Source organism: Eretmochelys imbricata, chromosome 23 (assembly GCF_965152235.1).
Source record: "Eretmochelys imbricata isolate rEreImb1 chromosome 23, rEreImb1.hap1, whole genome shotgun sequence".
NCBI lineage: Eukaryota > Metazoa > Chordata > Testudines > Cheloniidae > Eretmochelys > Eretmochelys imbricata.
In genome coordinates this window covers 1,979,573-1,990,974 of record NC_135594.1, presented here as the reverse complement: position 1 = coordinate 1,990,974, position 11,402 = coordinate 1,979,573, and the positions used below count along the sequence as shown (strand labels likewise).

General features: G+C 68.9%; 1 protein-coding gene across 1 annotated transcript; it reads right to left on the bottom strand.

Moving 5' to 3' along the window:
- Positions 1 to 308: 308 nt before the first annotated feature.
- Positions 309 to 11,254, bottom strand: BCKDHA (branched chain keto acid dehydrogenase E1 subunit alpha). The gene is given in 10 exon segments (XM_077840553.1): positions 309 to 1,151; positions 2,038 to 2,204; positions 2,206 to 2,221; positions 2,300 to 2,441; positions 3,428 to 3,634; positions 4,580 to 4,741; positions 5,136 to 5,244; positions 5,859 to 5,945; positions 6,952 to 7,131; positions 11,131 to 11,254. Coding segments are annotated over 10 exon segments (1,317 nt in total). The 5' UTR covers positions 11,215 to 11,254; the 3' UTR covers positions 309 to 988.
- Positions 11,255 to 11,402: the final 148 nt, after the last annotated feature.

Below are 11,402 nucleotides of genomic sequence, written 5' to 3'. Positions count from 1 at the left end.
CTTCCTGGGGGGCTGGTACCCTCGGCCTGGGGCACCCCTGCGGGCAGGCAGCCGGGCTCAGATACGCTCCCTCCTCCCTGGTGCCGGCAGCAGACGCTCCCACTCTGGGAGGCACAGCCCCGGGCTCCTGCTACCTGTAACCCCAGCCACCTGCCCCCACGTGTCCCACCACAAACCGCCTGCTAACCCCAGCCAGGAGACTCGACTTCCCTGGGCCGGCTGGTGGGTCGGGAACTCCCCCCACACCAGCCCAGAGGCTGAGGCCAGCGAGGGACCCGGCTGCCCAGGTACGAGGGGACGCGGAGACATTAGTGCACAGAGAGTTTATTGACCCCCCCACCGGTACAGCCAGGCCCCAGGGGCCTGTGGCTCCACGGCAGAGCCAGATTTCCCGGCCCGCCAGTGTAACAGCAACTGCCTAGCCTACATTTAACAGAGCCAGGCACCTGGGGGCTGACCGGCGAGGGACCGGCTCCGCCTGGCTGACTCCCGGGGAACCATGGTTCAACCCCGCACCGTTCTCCCGAGCCTAGAAAGCAGAACCAGAGGCTGATTTATGAGATTGCACTAAAATACCCTGCCCCCCCACCCCACAGCAAAGTAGCCCCCTGGAGCCCAGGGGGGGCACAGTGAGTCCCTGCGGCTGGCGGGCAGGCAGACACTGGCCCCTGGGGCGGGGGTAGATGGTGCCGCTCTCCCGGCATCAGCCGGCCGCAGCCGAGATACCGTGCCCACCCCCTCCAGCGAAGCGGCTCCCTGCCCCAGCCTGATGCTCGGGGCCCGGGGGCAGCTGCCCGCTGGCCCCAGGGACAAGCTCTCCCTAAGCAGCCAAGGCGAGGCCCAGGCGCTAATCTAAGCCGGGGGCGGCACTGTCTGAGCTAGGACCTTCCCCTGGCGCCAGGCCGCTGCCCCAGTGGCCGTGTGCCCGCCCCGGCAACAGCGCAGCCAGGGGAAACCGAGGCAGGAGGGGCGGGGGTCAGCAACGGCCTCACTTCTCGAAGTGCTCCAGGGGGTAGTGGTCGCCATACAGCTGGAGGTGCCGCACCAGCGCCTCCTGCTGCTTCTGCAGGTGCGGGGGCATCTCATGGTACACGTCCGAGAACAGGTGCGGGGGCCGGGCTTCAGCTTCCGCTCCGCCTGCCTCAAAGGCCCTCCATGACCTGGCCGGGGGGGGGGCAGTGTTAGCCAGCCCCTGCTCCGCCCCACTGGGCCCCGCCCCCTCCCCGAGCCGGGCAGGACCCGGTGTCCTGGCTCCCAGCCCCCTGCTCCGCCCACTGGGCCCTGCCCCCTCCCCGAGCCGGGCAGGACCCGGTGTCCTGGCTCCCAGCCCTCTGCTCCGCCCACTAGGCCCCTCCTGCTCCCTCCCCGAGCCGGGCAGGACCCGGTGTCCTGGCTCCCAGCCCCCTGCTCCGCCCACTGGGCCCCTCCTGCTCCCTCCCCGAGCCGGGCAGGACCCGGTGTCCTGGCTCCCAGCCCCCTGCTCCCGCCCACTAGGCCCCTCCTGCTCCCTCCCCGAGCCGGGCAGGACCCGGTGTCCTGGCTCCCAGCCCCCTGCTCTGCCCACTGGGCCCCTCCTGCTCCCTCCCCGAGCCGGGCAGGACCCGGTGTCCTGGTTCCCAGCCCCCTGCTCCGCCCACTAGGCGCTGCCCCCTCTCCGAGCAGGGCAGGACCCAGGTGTCCTGGCTCCCAGCCCCCTGCTCTGCTCACTAGGCCCCTCCCGCTCCCTCCCTGAGCCAGGCAGGACCCAGGAGTCCCTGCCTCCTCCCCCCCCCCCACTCTACTCACTAGACCCCACTCCCCTCCCAGAGCCAGGGAGAGAACCCAGGAGTCCTGGCTCCCAACCTACCCCCTCCTTCCCCTGCCCTTAACCTCCAGGGTGCTGGCTCGGGCCCAGCAAGGAGTGGAGTCCGCTCTCCCCTGCCATCTCTTCCCAGCCCTCGGTGGGCTCCCAGCTGGTGGGGCAGCCCCCCCCACCCCACCGGGTGCTGGCCAAGCCCCATGGGCAGCCAGGGCTAAGGGGTCCTGGGCGGGGGGGACCCCTCACTCACCCTCTTGCGGGATTTCTTCCTCCAGCTCTTCTCCTGCTCCTCGTCCCACCAGCCCCGGCCCTGCAGGTAGTGATGCAGGCGGGAGATGGGGTGATCCTGCTTGTCCCAGTAGTTCACCTCGTCCACCGAGCGATAGGCCGAGCTGTCGTCACTTGTTGCTGTGGTGCCCGATCCTGGGGGAGGAGGAGGATGAAGGCGTGAGCCCTGCCGCCCCGCCCCCCCACCCCCCCGCACTCTGCCCCCTGCCCCACCTGTAGGTCATGGCCTCGATGAGGAAGGGCTGGTTCTCGGCGATGGCCCGGCGCCGGGCCTCCCGCGTGGCGTTGTACACGGCGAAGACGTCGTTCCCGTCCACGCGGATGGACATGATCCCGTAGCCGGGGCCACGGGCCGCTGGGGGCGGAGAGATGCCGCCGGTCACGCTCTGAGCCCTGGGGCCAGCCCCCTGCCCGATCTCACGCCCTGCCCCGAACAGCCCCCTGCCCATCAAACCCCCAGCCCCTCCCTCAGATTCCCCACCCGCCCCCAGTGCTCCCTCCAGTCAACCCCGAGCCCCACGCCCTGCCACCAAACCCCCCCTGCCCATCATCAACCCCCAGCCCTTCCTCGGATTCCCCACCCGTCCGCCCCCAGTGCTCCATCCAGCCAACCCTGAGCCCACCCCCTGCCCCGAACAGCCCATCATCAACCCCCAGCCCCTCCTCGGATTCCCCATCCGTCCGCCCCCAGTGCTCCCTCCTGCCAACCCCAAGCCCCGCGGCAGCCATGCGGAACGGGGGGGCTCTGCGCACTGCAGGGGTGCTGGGGGAGATCCCGGGCCCTCTGGCTGCAAACCCCACCCAGGAGCCGGGCCGACATGCCACAGGCTGGTGGCAAAGCAATCGCCCAAGCGGGTCGTTGACTCAAAGTGCCCAGCTGTTCCCATAGCATCGCCTGACACACAGGGCCGCCCTCCCCCGCAGGAGAACGGAGCGCGGGGTTCGCCCCTGGTAAGGGAGCTGGAGCCATCTGGCGCAGGAGACCAGGAAGTCAGAAGGGGGGTGCTGCCGCTGGGGAGGCCAGGACCCCCCACGAAGGGTGAGTGAGCGAGGGGCATCGCAGGGGCGTGTTACAGGGCAACAGGTGTCCCAACGGCCACGTGTCTCCGGAGGGGGGCAGCCAGAGGAGTCGGAAGAGGTCGTGCCCCGGGGCTGGGCAGCTGGACAGCGGGTTCCGGCTCTCACGGGAGGGTGGGCGACTGGTCTGCTCCCCAAGTGTGTGCCTGGGGACCCCTGGAGACTGGGCTGAGACTGAGCAATCTGGCGGGTGGTTGGATCTCTGACCCCCCTCTTGCCCCAGTGCCGCCCCCCAGCCAGCTCCCCCCAGGCCTGGGCCCGCACCGATGCCGTCGCCGCGGTACTGCTCCGAGGTGGGCGTGGAGATGGCGTAGCCGTTGTTGCGGCAGAAGAAGAGGATGGGGCACTCCAGGGTGGCGGCGAAGTTGAAGCCGGCGTGGGCGTCGCCCTCGCTGGCCGCGCCCTCCCCGAAGTAGCAGATCACGGCCCGGCTGGCATTGTCCCGCTTGAAGGTGTAGGCGACCCCCACGGCTGTGGGCACAGAGCGCGGGGGAGGGGTTAGGGCACGGTCCCCAGCAGGGCGCCGGGGAGACGAGTTGGCAGCCTTGGCCCAGAGCCTCCCTCGCCCCCGGCCAGCCAGCAGGGCAGGGCTCTGCCCCCGGGCCCTGTCGAGGCTCAGGCCTCAAGTAGGAGGGGCTGTGGATTGGGATCAACAGGCACCAAGGAGGTGGGGGCCGGGGGGGAGCCCGGGGAGTGGGCTGTGGGGTCAGGCTGAGGAGTGTCCGTCATGCAGAACTGGTTGGCAGACAGCTGGCTGTGTGTCTGCCAGGGCTGGGCTAGCAGGGCTGCGGGTCGGGAGTGAGGGGCACCGGCAAAGTGGGGGCGGGAGCCCAGGACTGGGGTAGCAGGGGGCTGCGGGTTGGGAGTGAGGGGCACCGGCAGAGCTGGGGGGGCAGGGGGCTGCGGGTTGGGAGTGAGGGGCACCAGCAGAGCTGGGGGGGCAGGGGGCTGCGGGTTGGGAGTGTGAGGGGCACCGGCAGAACTGGGAGGGCAGGGGGCTGCGGGTTGGGAGTGAGGAGCACCGGCAGAGCTGGGGGGCAGGGGGCTGCGGGTTGGGAGTGAGGGGCACCGGCAGAGCTGGGGGGGCAGGGGGCTGCGGGTTGGGAGTGAGGGGCACCGGCAGAACTGGGGGGGGGGCAGGGGGCTGCGGGTTGGCAGTGAGGGGCACCGGCAGAGCTGGGGGGGGGCAGGGGGCTGCGGGTTGGGAGTGAGGGGCACCGGCAGAGCTGGGGGGGGGCAGGGGGCTGCGGGTTGGGAGTGAGGGGCACCGGCAGAGCTGGGGGGGAGTCCAGGGCTGCGCTGGCAGGGGGCTGTGGGTCAGGATTTTCCCACAGTCCCTTTGGGAGGTGGCTGCTGTCCCCACAGCCTGCTGGGGCACCCGAGGGTTTCAAGGCCCCAGCACCCCGAGGGCCTCACCTTGGGGGATCTGCGTGGCCAGCGGGGACGAGATGGTGACGAAGTGCCGGTCTCTGCAGCCGTAGTGCACCGGCATCTGGCGCCCTTTGCCGGTGTCGCTGGTGTTGCCGTAGCACTGGGCCATGAACAGGTCCAGGGGGTAACCCCGGTACATCAGCACACCTGGGGCCGACAGAACCGCCGCCGGGTTACAGCAGGGAGGCGGGGTCGGGGGCAGCCCCGGTCCCCCACCCCGGCGCTGCCCTGCCCTGGATCTCCACCCACGGCACCGCTGCCCCTGGGATCAGGCCCACTGCACAACATGGGAGGGGCTGGAAATCAGCCACAGACCTGCCCTGCTGGGCTTTAGCCTGGCGTCCCCGGGAGCCCAGGTGGGACATGTCCGGGTGCTGCCCTGCGGGCAGGTTGCCTGTCCCAGCATGGCCGTGAGGCTGCTTTGCGCTGCCCCCTAGTGACCACTCCATGGAACGGCCCCGCCCCGCAGGCCGGGCGCAGGGGCAGGGAGGAGTGACGGGGTGGAGGGGGGCGCATTAAACCCAGACTGATTCGCCCTCACCTGCTTCCCGGTACTGCCCGAACACCACGTCTGTGTCATCCAGTGCCGCGGCGCTGCCCACGTGCGTCCCCTCCTCCCCGTAGTTGGTCATGTAGAAGGAGATCCTGCCCTGGAAAAGGAACATGGCGTTAGTAACCGTGGGGATGCAGTGTGAGGGGTGCACACAGGCCACTGTCCTCATCATTGTGGGGAAACAGAGGCACGGAGAAGGGAACTGCCTTGAGGGGGGACACAGGGTCAGAAGCAGAGACAGGAATAGAACCCAGGAGTCCTGGCTCCCAGCCCCCCTTCTCTAACCACTAGACCCTGCTCCCCTCCCGGAGCTGAGGATAGAACCCAGGAGTCCTGGCTCCCAGCTCTGTGCTGTGGTAAATTAAAGTTGCCGCGAGCTAATCACCCTAAAAGACACTAAAAATCCTACGACGGACGGAGAACCTCGATGAAGACAAGTGCAGAGTACCTCAGGTCAGAAGGCGAAATCAAAGGCAAAACTCCAGACTGGGGCCTGGCTGGGTGGGGCCTGCCGACAAGGAGTGGGGGCCTACAGGGGTCACACCCTGGAGGAGTCGGCAACGTGACGCAGCTGTGAGCAAGGTCACTCTGGGGTGTGTTACCAGGAGCGTCCGACAGGAGACTGGGTCAGAGCTGCCGGGGTCCTCCCCCCCGCCTCCTCCGCCATCCCAGCGCCCCCCGCACGCGCCGCGCAGCCCCCGGCCGACACACCTGCCTCTGTGACTCATACAGGATCCGGTCCATCGTGTTGAGCAGCGTCATGGTCTTGTAGAACTTCAGCACCTGCTCCTGCGAGAGCTGCGGCGGAAGAGGGCGAGGAGCCGGGTCAGCGCGGGGCCTGCCGCACCGGGCAAGGGGGACGGCTCGGGGCTGCGGCTCCCAGCGCCGGGATCGTTACTGGCGATCCCGACTCAGCGATGGAGCCTGGGGGCTAGGCGAGCCCATGCCTGGGAGAAGCCGCAATGGTTCGGGCCCGTGTGTCAGGTGCTCGGTTACTGTGGCCGCACCAGCCAGGTCGATTGGGGGTGGGATGGGGTGTTCGCCCCAGGCTGGCAGGGAAGGGGTTAAAACAGCCTAGGGAGGCCACGTAGGGCGCAGCCAATCAGAGACAGGCTTCACGGAGCAGCCAGTCAGGGCCCAGCGGGCTGACATAAAAGGGAGGGGCAGGGCAGCAGGGGCAGTCGCTGCTGAAAGCCGGCGGCTGCAGGGAGGTAGCTCCTTGGACAGAGCAGCTGCTGGCAGGGACCAGGGGAAGGAGAGGGCGCTCCTGGCTGCTGGGACGTGCGGGCTGGAGGCCCGGGGAGGAGGGCGAGGAAGGTGCTGGGGCCGCGGAGAACTGAAACAGCTCTGGTGGAGAAGTTAAGCAGGAGGCTGCTAGCTACAGGATCCCTGGGCCAGGACCCGGAGTAGTGGGTGGACCCTGGTGACCCCTCCCCCTGGTGGCACGGCCAGAGGATGAGAGAGAGCTAATCCCTGAAATGGCCAGCAGGAGGCGCTGCTCTGGTGCGTGGATCCGTCACAAGGGGACACGACAACAGCCAGCAGACTTTCCAGGGTCCAGCCCACACAGGGAGGTAGCGAGGGGTGGGAAGCAACAGGGTGAAATGCAGGGGAACAGGGACAGGAGAGCAGTGTTTTGACACGACACCGGGCAGAGCCCCGGGGGACAGACTAGGTGCATCCTGCCCCTGCCATGTGTCCAGCTGTGGGGGACAGCCCAGAGGACGATCCTGCACGGGGTGGGGTGGAGGAGATGGGACCTGGGCTCCACCCCCCGCAGATCCTGCCAGCGTCTCGCGCTCACATGAGGATCTTCGTCCGGGTTAATGATCTGTCCCTGCCGGTCCATGACCCGGTAGATGGGGATCCCAGAGATCGCGTTGGGCTGGATAAAATCCAGCTTGTCCACAAAGTCGGCCGAGGCTCCGGGAAACTGCGGCTTCTCCTCCAGGGAGGTGAACTCCTGCTGCTGCCGGAGTACATGCTGGGGGGAGGACAGGGTGCAGGTGAGGTGGGAGAGCAGCACTCTGACATGTCTCCCCCACGTGTCCATGGAGCACCATGGGAGTGACACGTAGCCAGCGGGGCCCCGCGCTTGTAGGGACGTGTTGCCGGGTTGGGTGCGCTCAGGGCTTTGCCAGCGAAGTTGATTAAATGATTACGATTTATTCTTTGTATTGCAGCAGCACCGGGTAGCCCCAGCCGTGGGCCAGCCCCACAGGCGCCAGGCGCTGCACAAACGCAGAACAAAGAGACAGTCCCTGCCCCTGGGTTTATAAGCTTAGCAAATCTTGAACTGCTGCATACACAGCTGGGTGGACTCACAGCAGGGGTGTAATCAAGCAGATATTAACGACACGGATGCCCCTTTCCCAGCTAGCTACAGCCGAAGGAAGCCAAGGAGAGGCTGGCAGCTGGCCCATCTACGAATCCTGCAGCTTTTTAAAGTTTCCTCCATGAATCAATTTGGGGCGCCCTTCACTTTGGCCACACACGACTCTCCAAGGCAGGTGCATGGCGGGCGGGGAGCCCGGCAAGGTTATTTTAGGAGGCCTGGGATTTTCGTTCTCTTCGCCAGGCCCCCGAGCCCTGTTTTAACAGCTGATTAAATTTGTTTGCGCTTAGATCCAGGGCTGGGGGCAGGTTAGACTGAACAAACACCATGCCCTTGTTTATGTTAGTTCAAGGCCACGAGAAGCAGGGACTGACATTGAAAGCCGGCCCACTCGGGCCAGCTGTCAACACCCGTCTATGCGAGAGCATGACCAGAGCGCGCCCGGTGAGAAACCCGGCCCAAAGGAAAGAGCGGTTATCGGACCAGCTGCGGGGGGTGAGAGTGCCCAGTGGGGAGCCACACTGAGCCCCTCTGCAGGGCTGGGCCCCGGGGAGCCCGGAAAACGCCCCTCCCAGCACCAGACGCTGGGCCCGTAAGAGGTATCACCGCACCCCCCTTGTCTCCCTGATCTCAACACGCCCTTGCCAACGTAAAGATGGCGTTTGACACGGGCTCCGGGCCCACTTCCCTTACACCCCCCAGAATGGACCATTCACGGCCGAGCGAACCGTCAGGAAACTATAACCTGGCCCGTCAACATCCCCACCCCGGGCCCAGCCGCGAAGACCCCCCCCAGACCCAGCCGCGAGTCTCTTCCAGGGATTACAACGGGGGGTGAACTCCCCATGTCCCCCTCCCCGTATGAGCTGCCCCATGGACGGGGAGGGGGGCACCCGGTGCTTTAATAGATTAACCCTAATGGGCTCGTCCTGCCCCTCCAGGCCAGCACGAGCCTCCCTGTTTGAAATGGGGAAACTGAGGCACTGGGCACGGCGGCACGTGGGGAACAAGGGACGGGGCTGGGAGCGGGCCCCGGGAACCCAGTTTAGACCCCTGTGCTCCAGGCACCGGCCCAGGCGCCCCGGCCAGGCCGGCCCAGGGAAACCAGACGTCCTGAGCGCCCCCCGCCGCCAGGGACTCCACGGACACTAACCCCCCGGCCCAGGGGTAGGGGCCGATCCCGCCCTCGGAGCTGCGTGCAGGGCCCGGGGTCCCCCCTCCCCCAAGGGCAGGATCAGGGCCCAGCCCCCCCTGCTCCCCACCTCTGCCCCCCGCTCCCTTCTACCCCCCAATTCCCTCTGCCCCCGCTCCCCACCTCTGCCCCCCCGCTCCCTTCTGCCCCCCAATTCCCTCTGCCCCCGCTCCCCACCTCTGCCCCCCCGCTCCCTTCTGCCCCCCAATTCCCTCTGCCCCCCGCTCCCCACCTCTGCCCCCCAATTTCCTCTGCCCCCCGCTCTCCACCTCTGCCCCCCTGCTCCCTTCTGCCCCCCCGCTCCCCACCTCTGCCCCCTGCTCCCCACCTTTGCCCCCGTGCTCCCCACCCCTGCCCCCCAATTCCCTCTGCCCCCGCTCCCTTCTGCCCCCAAGTCCCTCTGCCCCCCGCTCCTCACCTCTGCCCCCCAATTGCCTCTGCCCCCCGCTCCCCACCTCTGCCCCCCCGCTCCCTTCTGCCCCCCACTCCCCACCTCTGCCCCCCCAATTCCCTCTGCCCCCGCTCCCCATCTCTGCCTCCCAATTCCCTCTGCCCCCGCTCCCCACCTCTGCCCCCCCGCTCCCTTCTGCCCCCGCTCCCCACCTCTGCCCCCAATTCCCTCTGCCCCCCGCTCTCCACCTCTGCCCCCCAATTCCCTCTGCCCTCCGCTCTCCACCTCTGCCCCCCTGCTCCCTTCTGCCCCCCCGCTCCCCACCTCTGCTCCCCCGCTCCCTTCTGCCCCCAATTCCCTCTGCCCCCCGCTCCCCACCTCTGCCCCCCACTCCCTTCTGCCCCCCGCTCCCCACCTCTGCCCCCCAATTCCCTCTGCCCCCGCTCCCCATCTCTGCCCCCCCGCTCCCCACCTCTGCCTCCCAATTCCCTCTGCCCCCGCTCCCCATCTCTGCCCTCCCGCTCCCTTCTGCCCCCCAATTCCCTCTGCCCCCGCCCCCCACCTCTGCCCCCACCCCCCACCTCTGCGCCCCGCTCCCTTCTGCCCCCCAATTCCCTCTGCCCCCGGTCCCCACCTCTGCCCCCCACTCCCTTCTGCCCCCACTCCCCACCTCTGCCCCCCAATTCCCTCTGCCCCCGCTCCCCATCTCTGCCCCCCCGCTCCCCACCTCTGCCTCCCAATTCCCTCTGCCCCCGCTCCCCATCTCTGCCCTCCCGCTCCCTTCTGCCCCCCAATTCCCTCTGCCCCCGCTCCCCACCTCTGCCCCCCCCTCCCTTCTGCCCCCGCTCCCCACCTCTGCCCCCAATTCCCTCTGCCCCCCACTCCCCACCTCTGGCCCCCCGCTCCCTTCTGCCCCCAATTCCCTCTGCCCCCCAATTCCCTCTGCCCCCCTGCTCCCTTCTGCCCCCCAATTCCCTCTGCCCCCTGCTCCCCACCTCTGCCCTCCCGCTCCCTTCTGCCCCCCAATTCCCTCTGCCCCCTGCTCCCCACCTCTGCCTCCCACTCCCTTCTGCCCCCCAATTCCCTCTGCCCCCGCTCCCCATCTCTGCCCTCCCGCTCCCTTCTGCCCCCCAATTCCCTCTGCCCCCGCTCCCCACCTCTGCCCCCCCCCTTCTGCCCCCGCTCCCCACCTCTGCCCCCAATTCCCTCTGCCCCCCACTCCCCACCTCTGGCCCCCCGCTCCCTTCTGCCCCCAATTCCCTCTGCCCCCCAATTCCCTCTGCCCCCCTGCTCCCTTCTGCCCCCCAATTCCCTCTGCCCCCTGCTCCCCACCTCTGCCCTCCCGCTCCCTTCTGCCCCCCAATTCCCTCTGCCCCCCGCTCCCCACCTCTGCCTCCCACTCCCTTCTGCCCCCCGCTCCCTTCTGCCCCCCAATTCCCTCTGCCCCCGCTCCCCACCTCTGCCCCCCCGCTCCCTTCTGCCCCCCAATTCCCTCTGCCCCCGCTCCCCACCTCTGCCCTCCCGCTCCCTTCTGCCCCCCAATTCCCTCTGCCCCCCGCTCCCCACCTCTGCCTCCCACTCCCTTCTGCCCCCCGCTCCCTTCTGCCCCCCAATTCCCTCTGCCCCCGCTCCCCACCTCTGCCCCCACGCTTCCTTCTGCCCCCCAATTCCCTCTGCCCCCGCTCCCCACCTCTGCCCCCCCCCTTCTGCCCCCGCTCCCCACCTCTGCCCCCAATTCCCTCTGCCCCCCACTCCCCACCTCTGGCCCCCCGCTCCCTTCTGCCCCCAATTCCCTCTGCCCCCCAATTCCCTCTGCCCCCCTGCTCCCTTCTGCCCCCCAATTCCCTCTGCCCCCTGCTCCCCACCTCTGCCCTCCCGCTCCCTTCTGCCCCCCAATTCCCTCTGCCCCCCGCTCCCTTCTGCCCCCCGCTCCCTTCTGCCCCCCAATTCCCTCTGCCCCCGCTCCCCACCTCTGCCCCCCCGCTCCCTTCTGCCCCCCAATTCCCTCTGCCCCCGCTCCCCACCTCTGCCCCCCCGCTCCCCACCTCTGCCCCCCCGCACTCACGGCGGTGCCGAGGCCCCGGGCCCCCCGCGGGCCCCGCAGCAGCACCAGCCCCAGGCCCCGCCGCAGCCCCCAGCCCGCCGCCATCTTGCTGCGGGAGGCGGGGCCGCCCCAGAGCCCGGCCCCCTTGCCCCGAGGTGCCCGCCCCCTCCCGGTCCCCATGGCAACAGCGACCGCTCTCCATCACCATGGTAACGGGGTGACCCCTCCCCCGCACGTGGCCCGAGGCGGCGCTGATGGGCGGGGCTCCGGCCGGTTCCCCGCGCCCCGGAAGC